Source organism: Marmota flaviventris, chromosome 6 (assembly GCF_047511675.1).
Source record: "Marmota flaviventris isolate mMarFla1 chromosome 6, mMarFla1.hap1, whole genome shotgun sequence".
In the NCBI taxonomy this organism is placed as follows: Eukaryota; Metazoa; Chordata; class Mammalia; order Rodentia; family Sciuridae; genus Marmota; species Marmota flaviventris.
The window spans coordinates 7,423,777-7,439,911 of NC_092503.1; the positions used below are offsets into that span (position 1 = coordinate 7,423,777).

The 16,135-nt window shown below is 54.9% G+C and overlaps 1 protein-coding gene across 1 annotated transcript in view; it reads right to left on the reverse strand.

Annotated features, from left to right (window-relative positions):
* Nucleotides 1–2,899: 2,899 nt before the first annotated feature.
* Igf2r (insulin like growth factor 2 receptor) overlaps nucleotides 2,900–16,135 on the reverse strand; it is a 96,339-nt gene continuing 83,103 nt past the window's right edge. Inside the window, exons 42-48 of the mRNA XM_027939585.2 lie at nucleotides 14,440–14,554; nucleotides 13,187–13,333; nucleotides 12,338–12,525; nucleotides 9,933–10,119; nucleotides 6,170–6,322; nucleotides 5,351–5,420; nucleotides 2,900–4,619 (exon numbers count right to left, since the gene is read on the reverse strand). Of these exons, the coding sequence (XP_027795386.2) occupies nucleotides 4,203–4,619; nucleotides 5,351–5,420; nucleotides 6,170–6,322; nucleotides 9,933–10,119; nucleotides 12,338–12,525; nucleotides 13,187–13,333; nucleotides 14,440–14,554 (1,277 nt within the window). The 3' untranslated portion in view covers nucleotides 2,900–4,202. The remainder of the gene's footprint in view (nucleotides 4,620–5,350; nucleotides 5,421–6,169; nucleotides 6,323–9,932; nucleotides 10,120–12,337; nucleotides 12,526–13,186; nucleotides 13,334–14,439; nucleotides 14,555–16,135) is intronic.

The window sequence follows — 16,135 nt, forward strand, 5'->3', positions numbered from 1 at the left end:
ATTAAGAGAGACACTTTCTAGACTGAAGGAGACTAGAGGACCACACTGACTGGACCCAGCAGTTCTCTCAGGCCCTTTTCTGAGACAGGCACTGTGACAGCTGGTGTCACCTGAGTGGGACCTGAGGCTTACTAGTAATGATGCAGCCATGCTCGTGTCTTGGCTTTGGTGCTGGCCCCGTGGCCATGTGGAGAGGCCCCGGTTTGTCAGGAGCCGTGCTCAAGTGTCTGGCGAGGGCACCACCAGGGTGAGTCAGGCATAAGGTGCTCTGTGCATCGGAACTGCCGACGCGCTCTGCCTCCAAATTGGAAAAAAGGAAAGAAACCTGGAGCCCAGGAAAATGTCCCAGGCCCCACCTGAAACGCCCCCGGCTTCCTCCAGCTCCTGCACCCACCTTCCTTTCCTTGGTTCAGAGTATCTGGGGGTTCCCAAGGCCATCTCTGGCTGGATGGGACCAGCTGGGCAGGCCCAGATTCCATCCTTGCCCACCCGGGATAACCACCAGTGAAACCAGACGATCCTATTCCTTCTGACACCAGAACCGTCAAAGTAGCGTGGTAACATTTTCTTCTGAATCTGGCTGGTGCACGGTAAAAATGAGAGACAAACACCAACCCCCAAAGCCTAGCCTGGGCTTCTCCTCCATCTAAGGAGAACGTGCTCTTCCCTGGACCTCCTTCCAGCCCAAGCCTGAGCCTTCATCTCAGCGTCGGCACAGCCAGGGCCTCCCTGCCCGGCCCTGCCAGCGAGAGGCCAAGGGTCTCCATTCCCCTGCTTTCTTCTTCTCCACTTTGTTCAAAGCAAACCCCGCCTCTCTGCAGCTTGGCCACACTCAGGGCAAGTCCAAACGCCTCCCTGTGACTCTATAAGGCTCCAAGTTCTGGGCTGGCTTCAGCTTTACCTCTGCTGCCCCTCTCAGTCATGTCCCCAACCTCAACGTGGCCATCGTGCCCCTGGGCCTCTGTTGGGCCAGCTGCCCCTGCCTGGCCCTGTTCCGCCCCTGCTGACCTCACAGCAGCTGGCTCCCTCTTGCTTGCCGTAGCTGCGCATGTACTGATCCTAGCGAACAGAGTCCAGGCACACAACAAGCCTGGCACCGAGGCAGGAGAAGCCAAGGGCACAGGAGTGAGAGAAATACAAGACCCCAGGCTGCACCCACAGAGCCCAGGTATCCTTCAGGGGCAGACAAAGGGGATTCCAGAAATCTACTGTGTCCCCGTCATCACCCCTGCACACACTGGCCCATTGTGGGCTGACTCCCAAGAAGAGTGGGGCACTCGTGGGCCCACCAGGTACAAAGCATCAGACTACCCCCACACATCCAGATGATCAGGGACACTGACAGGTACCCTTCCTAAAGGACCCATCTTGTGTAAGGAGATGTCTCGGTGGCTGGTGAAGTTCGGGTTTCACATGTTTGTGAGCTCTTCAGTCACATTTCCTCTTCATTGCAGACTTCCTTCTCATGGGTTGCTTGAGCATCCATAGGCCACCCAAGCATCCTGTGGCCCTGCCCTTCAGTGGACAGGCCTGAAGTCGGGGCACAGAAAATCTCATTAGAAGAAAAGTGAATGATCATTTCTCTGAAACATTTGAATTCCTATTTGCTGTCAGGGCAGGTTTCCCCCAAAGCACCTGTAAGAGCAGCTGGCGAGGAAAGAAGTCCATGTGAACACACACTCCCTCGTCTCTGAGGGGCCTAGGAAGTGCTGCCCTGCAGCAGGACCCCACCTGAGCCGGCCACCAAGCCTGCCGAGGGACGGCAGGTCCCTGCAAACCCCCTCCCTTTACCACCAGGACTTTCATGGTCTAGCGAGAAGTGGGCATGGCTTGGAGAAGAGCTCCCTGGACATGATGCCTGAGCAGCAGTGACCTGGGTCATGACGTAAACCTTCACAAGACCCTGCGGCACCTGTCTCAGGAGAAATGTTGTAAATCACATGTACACACAAAAGGTAAAACCAACGTGTGATTTAGCGATGAGATGGAGAAGCTGAGCATGTCAGCACACACCTGTAATCCCAGCTACGAAGAGGCTGAGGCAGGGCGATCACAACTTCAAGCCTAGCCTGGACAACTTGGAGAGACCTTCTCTCAAAAATGAGAAGTAAAAAGGATTGAGAATATAGCTAAGTGGTAGAGGACCTGCCTGCATGTGTGAAGCTGGGTTTAACCTCCAGTTACCCCCCAACACACACACACACACACACACACACACACACACACAACCAAACATGGCCAGATCCACGATGATACCTAGTTAGTGACTAACAGGTGGACAGTATATATGAAGTGGATACACTGCACCAAGAGATGACGCACATGTACGCAGAGTGGGAAAACACAAAATTTCATCTATTCATTAGAGTGCACAACCTGAAACTTATGAATTGTTTATTTCTGAAATCTTTCCTTTAATATTTTTCTATGACAGCTGACCAAGGGTACCTGAAACCTCGGAGAAGCTGGAAAACAGGAGACACTATAGTAATTTTCTGTTTTATGTCAACATGTAGGTAAACTCTCAATAACTAATCAGTAAGTTGAGAGGAGACCAGTGAATTTATTCAGGAGGAACACTCCCACGGTAGGTAGGGTTGCATACAAAGATGCTTTATTGTAGAACTGTAAAATGACCGTAGTCCTTGTTTTGGTCAACAAGAGACTAAGTTCCACTAGAAAGAACGAGGACATCAGATCTGGATAAAGCTGAGAGAAGGCACACGGGAACCAAAGGACCAAGCAACGGGGAACACACGGAGGGAAACTTCAGCGCTGCTCAACAGGACACTGAAGTTAACACCCAAATGCAAACATGTTCTGAACAACAGAAGGCCAGACTGGCCACTAGCTCAGCAAGTTCTTCACTATCAAGGAGGAAAAAAGCGAGAACGCCCAATTAATAATTTATCTTTTATTGAAATTGCTGAATACTGTATTTTACAGTAAAGTTGATTGGGAAAAAAAAAGGAGAAAAAAATCAATTTTAAAAAATACACTCATGTTGAAATCAAACAAGCCAGCCAAACTGGGCACAAACCAAGAAATTCTGTAGGGTGGTTTGCTTTTCAGTATATGAATACCACTGAGTCTATGTACAATTCTACAATGCGAGAAAAGTCATTCATTGAACACTTTGAGAAAGGAGTCCACAGCAGAGAAGGAACACCGGCCGCCCTTCCATCCTGCAGCCCTGGGTGCCCCGGCTTCGGCTCCAGGAGCCGGATCCAAGCACAGCGCGGGGCGAGATGCTGGCCCACAGTCTCACATGATTTCTGTAAGTCACACACTGTGCATATTAAGGCTTCTTATAGGTCGAATGGTTGATAACCGCTTTTTTTTTTCTTAAAAAAATAAGCACAGTAAAGGTGGTGTATTATGAGACTCTGAAGAGATGAGACCTACAGCCCAAACCTGGAGAGAAGTTCCTTCCTCTGATATCTCAACTCTACTCACAGGCACAGAAAGACAAAAGAACAAAGCCAATCTTTGGGTGGGCTGTGGAGCTCGCCAGCCAGCGGAAGCAATACTGATGAATGTGCTGCGGCCACTGGGGTTGAAGGTGTCCTGCAGAGAGCCACAGGCATAGAACAGGCGAACCCCCAAACCCAGGCACTCGGGGACCCTGTGCACCGTGTGTGCCCTCGAGAAACGGAAGCAGAAAGGAAGAGACAGAATGGCGCTCGCTCGCCAGCTCTGCGCACGCTGCAGGCCAGCTCGAGCCCCCAAGTCCGCCCGCACAGCCGCCCTCTCGCCGCGGACCCCACCCTGCCGGCAGGAAGAAACTGGAGCTATTTTCACTTTTTTGCAAACCTGAGTAATTGTCGAAGTCAATAAATAGGGGGAGAGAATTAAGATGCTAAGTAATGGTCAGATACCCTACAGGTCTGAAGCAGCAAGGGTCTCCCTCGACGCGGCCGCTGCTCCGGATGCCCGGCCCGGCCCTGGCGCAGCGCTGAGCGGCGGAGCGTGGGAAGGACGAGGTACCGCCCGCCGGCCACTCGAGCAGGCCTGTCCCGAGGCCTGTAAACCAGCAGGAAGGAGTGGTGCGGCCTCCTTCACCCTCCCCCCGTCACAAAAACTCTTCCCTTTGGAGCAGTTTTTGTTAAAGGCAAACTATAGAAGCATCGAGTAGAAGTCTTATTTGGTTGGAGGTGCTTGGCTGTCCCACGGCTCCACGCGCTCCTGTAGGCACCACGGAGTTAGATGTGTAAAAGGTCCTCGTCACTGTCGTCGTGGAAGGACGCCAGCATGGCTGAGGTCCCCGTCTTCTGCTGTCCGGGCCTGGGCTTCCCTTTTCTGGCCTTCTCGCCTTGGACCAGCCCCACCCGATCGTCCTCCCTCTCCCGAAGGGCCCTCCGCTGTGCGTTCCTCACGGGCTGAGAGCTCTCGGCCCCGGCTCCTCTGCCTGAGTGAACTTTCACCTCTGGGATGGTCAGGACCTCATCCTCGCTGTCCTGGTCATCCCCGTGCAGGGAAGTGAGGGCCTCCGCCTTCACGGACTTGGTGGTGATATGGCCGTTTTCCTGCCCCTCTCTGCCCAGCCTTGGGGCCGGCAGCTGGATCTCCTCCATCAGCCACTCCGTCTCGTTCTCGTCTGTCTCCTCCTCTTTGTTCACCTGCCAGGAAGCAAGAGCAGAGGGCACATGAGCCCCAGTAGACACCCTTCTCCCCTCTGCTGTTCTGCTTGCGCGTCCTCCCCACATCAGGGTCCACCCTGCTGCAGGAGCCAGGGAGAGAGTGAACACCTGCCCATCACTGTCCCTGTCCCCACCTGGGCCTCCAGGTCCCAGGCCCCAGCAGGGCTGGTGACAACTGCCCACTCACAGTAAGAGCAGGCCATGCCGGAGGGCTGCAGGAGCGTTAGAAGCACTGTGCGGACCCACCCCCCTCAACAGTGCTGGGCAGGAGGCCTCTTCCAGGAGACCCACGGATGGCAAGGGGCCGACAGTGGCAGGGGTGGGGACACGTGGTGTGTGGATAGCCATAGGGAGGACTCTGCCAGAGTCTGGTTTTAGAGGCGATCTGGCAATGCAAAGCACAGGGGGAGCCGGACGTAGTACTACCCTAGGTGGGGCCTCTTCTGGGAGTCACCATTTCCACCACCACAGCGTCTTAAGAACAGCCCCAACAGACAGCCCAAGCACCGAGCACTCCTAAGAAAACCAGCTGCCCCCCGGTGGGACAGACTTGAGGGGACAGCCAGCAACGGTGCTGGGTGAGGGCTGAGTGAAGGACAAGCCTCCTCCCCCACCCGTGTGGTCTTCTGGGCAGCACACGCCCTGGTGCTGACCATGGGCACTGACTGATGAGCGGGCAAGCAGGCCCCAGAGGCTCAGCTGACGAGTACCTTTGAGTATTTGTAGGACACATTTGAGCTTCTTCGACAGCAATTGCTTAGCTTGTTAATCACGGTTTCCCTGTTGAAAATAGAGACCATCATTGGTCCAGGGTAGAACAAGCCCCCTCCACACCCACCACAGCCCGCCGGCCCAGCGTCTGCAGCTGCTGAGGACTGGGTCACAAGGGTACATGCCCAGCACGTATCACCCTCCAGGGCACGGCATTCTGAGTGACCATCAATGATGACAGCCAGCCTGTAAACGGATGCTGTTTGTGGTTCGTGGGAAGAACACAGGCTTGGGAAGGAGACAGAGCAGGGCTCAGATCCTGCTTCACCTCTCAGTGGTCACAGTTCTACAATGTGTCACTCACATCTGGTTTCTAATTTTTCATGTGTGACTACACCAGACCACTTTGCTGCGTCCCAGGGCTGCAGGATGAGAGGTAGATGCTGGGAGTACCCAGAGGCCGGCTCACACTGTCGCGCCTCGGAGCTCCGCTCCTGAACTTGAGACCCACCCCAACCACTTCTCCCTTTGTTGGGAGGGGACGGGCACATCAGGAGCTCAGTGTCCTGGCTCTGCATGGGCCGGGCCAGGAGCCAAGGTGTACGACACGGGTGAGCCATGCCCAAGGATGGCGCCACAGCGCTGGGCGACCACACGCCCGTGTCGCGGTGCACAGACCTTTAGCACCACTGTGGAGCCTGCTCAGAGTTCCACGGAGCTCCGAACCAAGGACGTGGAGCGCTGTTGCAGTGGGACTCCCGAACCCTGACTCTGAACCGCCCCCGGCCCCCGCCGCCCCGTCAGGACGCGCTCCTCACCGCCTCTCCTTCTTGTGAAGCAGCAGGGCCAACAGGCAGCCGATGAGCGCCACCAGGAGCAGACTGAGGACCGCCCCGACGGCCTGGCTCCGCTCCGAGAGCCCCTTGTGCCCCTGCCCGTCTGGTCCAGCACTCTCGCCGTCGAAGCCCACCCTGGAGGATGTCACAAGTTAGGAAGCCACAAAGTCACTCGATGGCGCAACCGCCACAGCAGCACTGAAGGGTTCCCAGGAAGGGGCCAGCCCTGGCTGGACAGACTCCAGCCAGTCTCCACCCTGCCAGTGAAAGCGGATCCAGTGGACACGAAAAACACCAACAAAAACTGGGCGGGGAGAACCTGGAAGAAGCTGGCCTGGGCACGGACGCCAGGCAGTGGCCTCTCAAGCCCCGCCCACCTGGAGCACGGGTGAAGCACCCCAGGCCTTCCACCAACCCCACGCTCCGACATTCAGAACTGCAGGGACATCAGCGCACTTTCATGACATGAAGAGTTCAAGGGAGGGACACGAAGGAAGCAGCGTGGGGTGGGGGACGCCTGGCTAACTCCCCTTCTGCTCTGGGACGGCGGGGTTAGGCCTTGAGGCTGCTCATCTGCCGGCTCCCCGTCACTCAGGGTCACCACATGCAGACACAGAACGGCAGAACAGGGTCCTGGTCCTCCCCAGTGATGGAGGTACCTGGCCACTCGGGATGAGACACAGCCTCACGCACCACACACCTCAAGAACAGCTGCCCACAGTATGGCTGCTCCTTCAGAAACTGACTTAACCGTCACAAGTTTGGCTCCAAAATAACTGAGTCAGAGCAACTAAGCGATGGCTGAGCCACCAGGCTCAGAAGCTCAGCCTCCCCGAGCGGCCTCGTACAGCACCACAAAGGCAAGGAAGAGCAGGAGGGACTGGCATTCTGAGTGACTAGGCCCCTGGGCCTTACCCACTGGCCTCTGCGTGGATAGTGGTCTCAGTCCCAAAGGCCTCTCCCCTCAAAGCCGGAAGCAGACCCGCCAAACCAGTGCAGCCGCTCAGGAGCCCGGGACGGCCCAGCCCAGGTCCATCACCCAGGGTCCTCAGGCTGTGTCAAGGTCTTCCTCACGCTGGGCGGGGGTCTGTTCCCAGCTGTACTTACTTCCTGGTTATCGGCTGCCTTGGTGCCCGACTTAGCTGGGTCAGGTGTTGAGTCTGTACAGAGTCCATATGTAGCCACTCAGGGACCCGCCCTCCCGTGGTTGATCTGTGACAGTTTGCTAAGTGGGGCTGAGCTGGAGAATGTGCCTCCCAGCGGCTGGGAACAGGGTTCTCTGTCTGCCTGCTCAACTCGTCTTTTCACCGTGTTACTTTTTGTGAACTTGACCCAGCAAACACCAGCAAAGGAGGCCTCAGCCCAAGTGTGGTTCTGTGGGTTTCTGCTTTCCTGGCCCAGGTGGGCTGAGTTCAGCTCTCCTGTATCTGCAGGGAGCTGGCCCTTGTAAATCCAGCAGTCCTCCCTCTCCCGAGAGATTTTTCTCCACCATTTCACGGTGTCCGACCACTGGTCTAGCCTCCCTTCCTACTGTGGTTGGCCTGGCCTGTTTTCTTAGCCTTTGACCTGTGGTCTTTTCAGGCTTCCTGCACTCCCTGCAAATTCAGATGCTCTTAAGAACCCCCCCCACCACCACCACCACGTGTCTTGTAAGAGAAGGTCAGCCTGTGGACATCACCACCATGACTGACACTGACAACCATTCCCACCACCTTAGGTCATTTCTACTTGTCTCTCATTTTCTGTTTTGCTCCCGTTTTTGTCTTCCTGCAGAGACTTTAGTTTCTTTATTGCACCTTTTCTTCTCTACTGTTTGAGGTTATGTGCTTATTTCTATTACTGTGTTGGTTATTTCTGAAGTACTGGCATACATACCAGGATAAAAAGTCTAAACGTGGTCCTCCCAACTAACAAGAAACTCTACTGCTTACATACAGCTTACTGATATTGTTGTCCAATATCATAATCCTTCTTAAATTGTTCTTTAATCCGGGCTGGGCTGGGGCTCAGCAGTAGAGCACTTGCTTAGCAAGGCCCTGGGTTCGATCCTCAGCACCACATAAAAATAAGTAAAATAAAGGTATGTGTCCAACTGTAACCAGAAATTAAATATTTTTTAAAAAACTGTTCTTGAATTCAGTAAATGAGCTTCCCTACAGCTTCCAGTCTTCCTCACACCCACTGGTGTGGCACTTCCCAACCGTGGGCCGCTCTGCGGCTGCTGCACCTGTGCGGGGCAAGTGGTGGGCCCCTCCATCTGCAGATGCAGGTTTTTAACTTTATGGAAGTTCTTTTCTGTATGTTGTAAAAGCATAAATACATCTGCACTGATTACTGCAAAACTGTGAACAGCCGTTTGGGGAAGGTAGGGGACGGTGAGAGAAAGCTTGAGAAAGCCGATTCTACCTGGCCTTGCAGGAGGTCAACAAAGCCTAAACACACTCCTTAGGAACACGGAGGTGAGTGCACAGGAAACAGCTGAGAGAACTAAGGGCCCTCGGTTAGGACAACCGCTACCCGTCTTCCACATTTATATCTGATTTTAAAAGGTGCAACTATAATTCGGCTGGGGTTGTGGCTCAGTGGTAGAGTGCTTGCCTAGCATGTGTGAGGCACTGGGTTCGATTCTCAGCACCACATAAAATAAAGACTTGGATAAAATGTGAGGGGAGACTGCGGGGGAGCCACGCAGACACTGCTCTGCCTGACCACCATGTGGCGGTCACAGTCACCATGCCCTGTCATCCATCCCAGCAGGAGCCAGGACAGCGGCCTCCAGTGGGCAGTGTGCCTGCTGTGGGTACTTCATGCTTTCCCTCCCCAGCGTTCACTGCGTTACCAACCTGCTAAGGGGCTTAAGCAACTCCACAGCCTCCCGTGGAAGCTCCTCTCTGGCTCTGACATGGATCCCTGAAGCCCTGTGGACTGTGCCCTCAGGGCGTGCCCCCATTTGCCAGTCACAGCAGGCCTGACTGAGGCTGGTCTCCTCCATGCAGAGGGTGGGGTAAAACAGTTTACCGCATCTCTGCCTCCACCAACAGTGCCGGAAGCTCATTTTTAAATTTTAACGTTTTTCTTGGTTCGCGTTTTGCTTCTTTCACAAAGAACTTCTAGTTTTAACCCTTGTATTTTGCCATGACCTCACCCAAACACCACACATATTCACAAGCTAAAGTGTCGTGAGTGAAACCTCAGCCCCAAGACCCCTCTGTGATGCTGTAGGCAAGAGTCCTTGTGTCCACGTGCCTGGGACAAATTAGGAAAAAGCCATCTTCTGCTGAGCTAGCCCCCAAGGGAAGCGAAAATGAAACGACAGGAGCTAAGAAGCGGGACCAGAAGTCCCCCGTCACCCCTGCCACTGCTGCCTGATGGCTGTGGCACCCTTCTTAGGTAATGACATGCTGAGGGTTCGTCTTCCTCCTGATCTCAAGGTCACAGGACAGAGGAAAGAAGGCTTATGGGATGGTGGCCGGGGAAGGCAGGAAGAGAGTGAACCAAGAAGAGACCATCCATTACAGGAGGTCCTCGGCAGAGGTGCCAGAGCTGTGGGTCATGAGAAGGACGTGCAGAGGCGCCTCCCCCCTCCTGACCACTGAAGCAGGGCGCTGGCTGCAGGAGGTCTGTCCTCTTCCACTTTGTGTGCGTGTCTGAGTACTCTGCACGGGGGAACACGCTCAGACTCACCCCAGAGCTGCACCTTGAGCAGAGAGGGGTATGCCTGCCGGGCACCCAGGACGCCACTTACCCCAAAGGACACACGGCCGAGGTGTACCAGGAGAAGAGGTACTGGCAGTCGGCGGTCTCGTGACTGAATTCTGGGATCCCATCCTTCACCAGAGGGTCGCAGTGGAAGAAGATGGTGGAAGAGACGGACTTCGTCTTATCCTTCCCACACTTGGAGGAAGAGGCAAACACCACATCCAGATCACCATCTGTCAAGGGGGAAAGGGCACTGTCACATCGGCCTCTCAGTAAGGGACTGAGTTGACACTTCACCGTCTGCGAAAAGCTGACACAGACTCATAATCACAGGTCAAGATATGTCATCAAATGTCCCACCCACAAGCACTCTGCCTTCAGAGCTTAAAAAACAAACAACAAAAAAGTTTCCTGCTGCAGATTCACAGAGCTCCTGTCCTAAACAATAAGCATGCACTAAAGACTTGACCTCCCCCTGAAGAGGTCTGGCCTCCAGCCTTGGCTAATGGCAGGGTCTGGAGTGGGACTGGTCAGGCCCCACCTGTCCACCTGGTGACTGAGACCAACCAATCAACCATGCCTATCCCCAGGAGCCCCACAGAGGTTCTGGATACCAGGGTGCCACGCATTAGTGTGGGGATCGCAGCAAAGGCCCAGGCCTCTGACCCCCGTGGACTGGATGCTGCCTGTGGGGTCTTCTCATGGTGGCTTGCCACACTTGTAGTTCTGCTGAAACGCCGTGAGCACGAGGCCAGTGTGCCCAGTGAGTGCTGTGAGCTCTTGTGTCAAATCACAAAATGGGAGGGCAGGTCTGGGAGCCCCTGAGCTTGCCAATGGCGTCAGCACAAGGGGAACCCTATGTGGCTGGTGGCCATGTCCCCACGCAGGGTGGCTGAAGCAGGAACTGAACAGATGGTCCTGCCTGTCCAACCAGACAGGGACAGGGCTCCGCAGGCTCCCTTTCCTGCTGCGGTGAATGAGCAGATTTCACATGCATTTCTTCAAGAACCAGGAATCCAACGCCACTTTCTGGTGCAGGAAAGGGGAACACTGAGGAGTCTCAAAGGGACTGTGTCAACACACAGCACGCGGCACACGGAACCCCGAGGGCTGGGATTCCAGAGCAGACCCTGTGGGGAGCGAGGGACTGCACTCCTCACCAGCACAGCACTCCCCCAGACCCACCAGGAGGCGGGAACCCTGGCTCGTGAAGGGCGGCTTCCTGAGGAGGCGGCATGGAGGTGGCTCTGGCAGAGGAGTAACAAAGGAGCTGCCCAGATCAAGCCACCAGGCTTCAGAAGGACACGGAGCTCATGGAGGACAGATGGCTGGAGCCATGAGCTGGGGGACCAGAGGCCTGCAGGATGGAGGTCCTTTGAGCCATATAGGAAGGGGGCTTGGCCTCTCCTCCTCTGCCTAAGGGGGCACCTCAAAGGCTTGCAATGCAATCCCACAGCTGGCAACCAACATTAACCCAGCTCTTCCTACGCCGAGGATGTGGGACAGCAAGAGGCACACCCAGACAGTGTGACCTTCACATTTGACCCCAAATTACTGGAGGAGTCACTGAAGTGTAAGAAAGGAGAAGGAGGCGTTCACTCTACACTGTGGGATGATGAGGGAGGGACGGAGCTGGCTGAGCACCAGCCCACACAGCAGCATGTGCACCCCCCCCTTTCCCCAGGGACCGCAGCTGCTGCGAGCAGACACACGGCATGGCTCCTGATGCCCGAGGCCTGTCACACTCTGTAACCAGTGCCAGTATCGCCCGGCCATCTAGGGCGCCCGGGTTATGCACTGCACCAGCGACATGCTTAGCACTGGGGCACTGGACGGGTGCTTCCTTTAGGACCCACCTGGCAGGCGGCCTCCCCCTGGCAGGGCTCTCTCAGCCTTACCCCAGAGCAGGCTGGGCTTTCCAACATACTTTGAAAGTTAAGACATCCAGATGGTTCAAAAGTCAAATAGAAAAGGTATAGAGCGAAACATGAATCGTTTAAACAAGATCACACACACTGCCCTCTAGAACACTCTCTCATGACCAACCAGGACAAGGCCTCCCCTCACACACATTCTCACGCTCAGGCTGGTGGCACCTCCCGCTGTTCCCTGGAATGCTTCTGGTGCTGTGTGCGGCCTCCCGCTCCCCTCTAATGTCCTCATATTACTTAAGAAGGCAGTGCCAGGCCTACAACCAAGTCAAAGGCGATGCTGCTGCCTCTGGCCGCGCCTCCGGCTGCCCTGGTTCCCACTGTGTTAGCTGAGCTGAGCTTCACCCACACAGGATGCCCAGGTCCTGCGGGGACCCTGGGATCTGTTTTGAAAAACGCAGCACCCAACCAGGTTTCTATCTTAACCCTGATCTGAGACTCCCACTGGAGGCGGTTTCGGGATGAACGTTTGGGCCCTCCCGGGGCGTCGGCATGGAGCCCAACAGGAGCGCAGCGGTACCTTGCACGTAGTACTTAGTTCTGTCGGAGGTGCCCACTTTCCTACTGAAGTGCTCGTCATTGGGCTTGACCTGGCAGATGTTGGCTCCGGAGCACGCGGGGTTAGTGGAGCCGGTGATGGAAGAGAGCTGGATCTCATACAGGTAGTTGTCCCCGTTGGTTCTCATGTCCCCAGAGGCACTGAACAACCTGCGAAGACACACAGTGACTCAGAAATCCCTCAGGGGACACTTAAACATGACCACACGACCCCCAGTCCCCAGAGGAGCTGCAGGGTCCAGGATGCCTCCTGTCTCCTTGTTCCAAACGAGGGCAGCAATTCCGTGACCCCGCAGCGACTAGGGCACCAACTTCCATCTGCCATCTAACTGTCCTGCCCCGCTGGGTCCACACTCTGGCAGGAGCCACTTCTCCAATGCCACCTCCAGTGCCACACACACTTCACGCTGCCCTGTACAGCCAGTGGGCATGACTGGTCACCAGGGCCAGTGCACCCCACGGCAGCCCAGGGACACTGCTGAACAGACCTCCATCCCCACATACTGGTAAGCTCAGACGACTCCTGCTCAGCCATGCTTCCAGACAGCTTTGGCTTCGACCCCAGGCTTCCCAGGAAGTGAGGAAGGAGGGGGACCTTATTTTTACACTCATGAGAATTCACCATCTTTGGCGCTAAACCTTAATAGTTGAGTAATGCTTCCCTTTGGTTTAAGCAAAATATGATGACCACTTCAGCAACCGTAACTCAGACACACAGACCTATTTATCTTACAGGGCTCCCGTTAGGTAGGGAACTGCTGGCTTACGCTTGAGTACATTTTAATGCTCAGAAGGGAAAGGTTTCACTTACTTAAAATAAATATCCCCAAGGCTGAAGCTCTTGCCATTCACAGGGTTGGTGAGGGTCCCGTTCACCATCTGCACCTCCTGCGGCCTCACAGCGCAGGCAGCCCGCGAGTCCCAGCGGAAGTAGTAGGTGCAGCTATCGATATCAAACCTAAAGGGAGAAAACCAACGCCGTGCCGTCACCCTCTGGCCAGACACGCAAACAACTACCAGAAACCTGCTGAGGCCCTGAAGGAGCCCTGGACCCAGAGGCTCCCTGACTGCAGCTGGGCCTCCCAGGACACCTGCTGGCCCCACACTGAGCAATCCTGGGGTCAGAACGGGGCCAGGAAGGTTGTTGATTCACCTTTTCCCAGCACCATAATAAGGAGGATGACTGCATAGCATATCAGTGATGTGAAACTCAGGTAGGCATTCCATACAAATGCTTTAAAATTTAGACCCTGTTCAACATTTAAAATCTGCTCCTAGACTTTAGAATTTCTAATTCACAAACTTCGCAGATTTACATATTGAAAAGTCCTTTGATGCTGGGTACCGAGGTGCATGTCTGTATCCCAGGTATTCACGAGGCTGAGGCAGGAGGATCACAAGTTCAAGACGGACCTTAGTACTTAGCGAGACCCTCAGCAACTTAGCAAGACCCTGTCTCAAAATAAAAAATAAAAGGACTGGGGATGTAGCTCAGTTAAGAGCCCTGGGGGCAGTCCCCTCTACCAAAAAGGAGAAGTCCTTCTACAGTTTCTGAGACTCCCCTTTCCCAAGCCCAGATTCCAGAAGTTGCAGGCTTCTTCCTAGACAGCAGCTCACTTGCTCCCCCTGTTGGCCAAACTCCTGGCACCACACACTGCTTCCTGGAAAATTCCAAGACAGTCTAAGAACACCCCAGGTGCTTGCTGGTCCCACTGCTTGAGCAGCTGAGTGGTACCATCAAGGCCCTTGGTTCTACTTTGACATTTAAAGACAGTGGCCAGTTACACACTGCTCAGCTGGCTCACACAGCAATAAACCCAGAGCAGGAGCATATTTTCTAAGGACAGTGAGGCCAGGGAAATCGCACTGGTCGGTAACTGTGTGTCAGCATTCCACCTGGGACTCCCTCCCATGGAGGGCAGCCCTGGTCCCTTGGCCCCTAGTCTCAAGAGCCAGCCCCTCCCCACACTGACAACCCGAATCCTCTGGCCCGAGGGCGTCCGCCAAACCCCCACATGGAAACCAGAGAGCACTCTGCAGAGCCCGCCGAGCCCCTCTCCTCACCTCTTGAATGCAGGCCTGCCCACTGTCTTTGCACAGGTCAGCTCTATCACAGAGGACGCAGTCTTATTTTCACCACAGCGATAGCCTTTTGTGTAAGTGACAACAACTTTGTCATCTGAAACAGGAAAATGACATTAGTTGAGTGCACTGGAAAAGCCTCAATGTCAGAGATCACACCTACTTTCGGGGCAAGAACAAAACACGTGTGCAGCTCCACGGAGGGTTATCCACCTGCTCTCAGCACTGTCATGCAGGGCGGCCGCCTGGCCTGCACCACCATCACCACGGCCACAGGCCTGGCCTCCAACTCACGTCCTTCACTCACAGGCTCCATGTGTTGGAATGCTGACCTCAGAATGGAAACACTCTCCCAACCCATGTGATTCAGGAATCTGGGTGCAGGGCAAGCGCTCCACCATGGGAATCCCATGCAAGACCTTAGGTAACGGCAGTGACCATTGCTACCCACACAAGTTCAGTGCCACTCTAGAGCCTTCCTGCCTGGCCCCTCATCTGAGCCTCTTCACAACAACAGAGCAAGGGTCAGAGGGAGAACCCTAACCCAGAGAGCAACTCTGGGTTTTGTGGATTAAGTCAAGCTCTACCTTTGAACGTGGCATTAGAGGGAAAATTAATCAATAAGTCTTGTAACTTCCAGAATCAAAGAGAAAAATGGGCATATACTCTTAAGTGGCAAAGATCCTGGGTGGCGTGGCAACCAAGTGCCAACCCACGTGCTGTGGCCAGGTCACTGCAGCAGTACCACTGCTGTTGTCCTGCAAGCAGCCAGGGCCTGGCCTGGCTCAGCAGACACACGCCACCACAGGGCAGGAGTACGTCTTACGGAGGGCCGTGTCTGAGAGCCACAGACCCCACACGCACAGGAGCACACGGGCGAAATGACCTGGCCCCCAAAAGGCAGAGGCCAAGGCAGCAGGGACGAATTGCGGATGGGAGGTGAGATGGCTCAGTTCTCAGCCATGCACCAAATTCAGAGGTGCTCCAGTCCAGTTTGTTTTAAATATTGGGTTTCTGAATAAAATATTTTGGTAGAAAATTTCCACTGCTCTAAGGAAAAACTCAGGAGTCCCAGGAAATGGGCGTTCTCTATTTCCGGTGAGCGAAACGATGTGAAGACAGAGTTGAGAGAGAAACAGAACACGCACAGGCTTGAGTCACACAGTACAGATGCTGCACGCTACCCGGTGACACACGCAACCTTCACCCAGGTCTTCCCTGTGACCTGGTTTATGCTCCACCCCACACAGTGGAGAACTGCTATGTGGACGTGACCCCAAAGCTCGTGTGTTGGAAGCTTAGCCCCAGTGTGGCAGTGCCAAGAGGCGGAGCGTTCAACAGGCGACGAGGCCGTTGACATGGGAGAGGGGTCCCGAGGAAGGAGGAGCTCGGCCCCTTCCCCCTTCCTCCCACCTCTTCTGCCCTTTTCCCTCGGGATGGTGTCGCAGGAAGGCCCCCCCCAGATACCAGCTCCCTGACCTTGGATTTCCAGTTATCGGAACTGTGAAAAACAAATCCCTGCTTATTAAAAATCACCTCAACCCAGGTGTTCTGTGATAGCAGCACAAATGGCCTGGCAGAACACTGGTCCTGAGAGCGGGGTGCTGCCGTCATGCACCTGGGCCGCGTGACCCAGGGAGGCTGGGATAATGTGCAGGAGCAGGCTGGGAAACCCCTG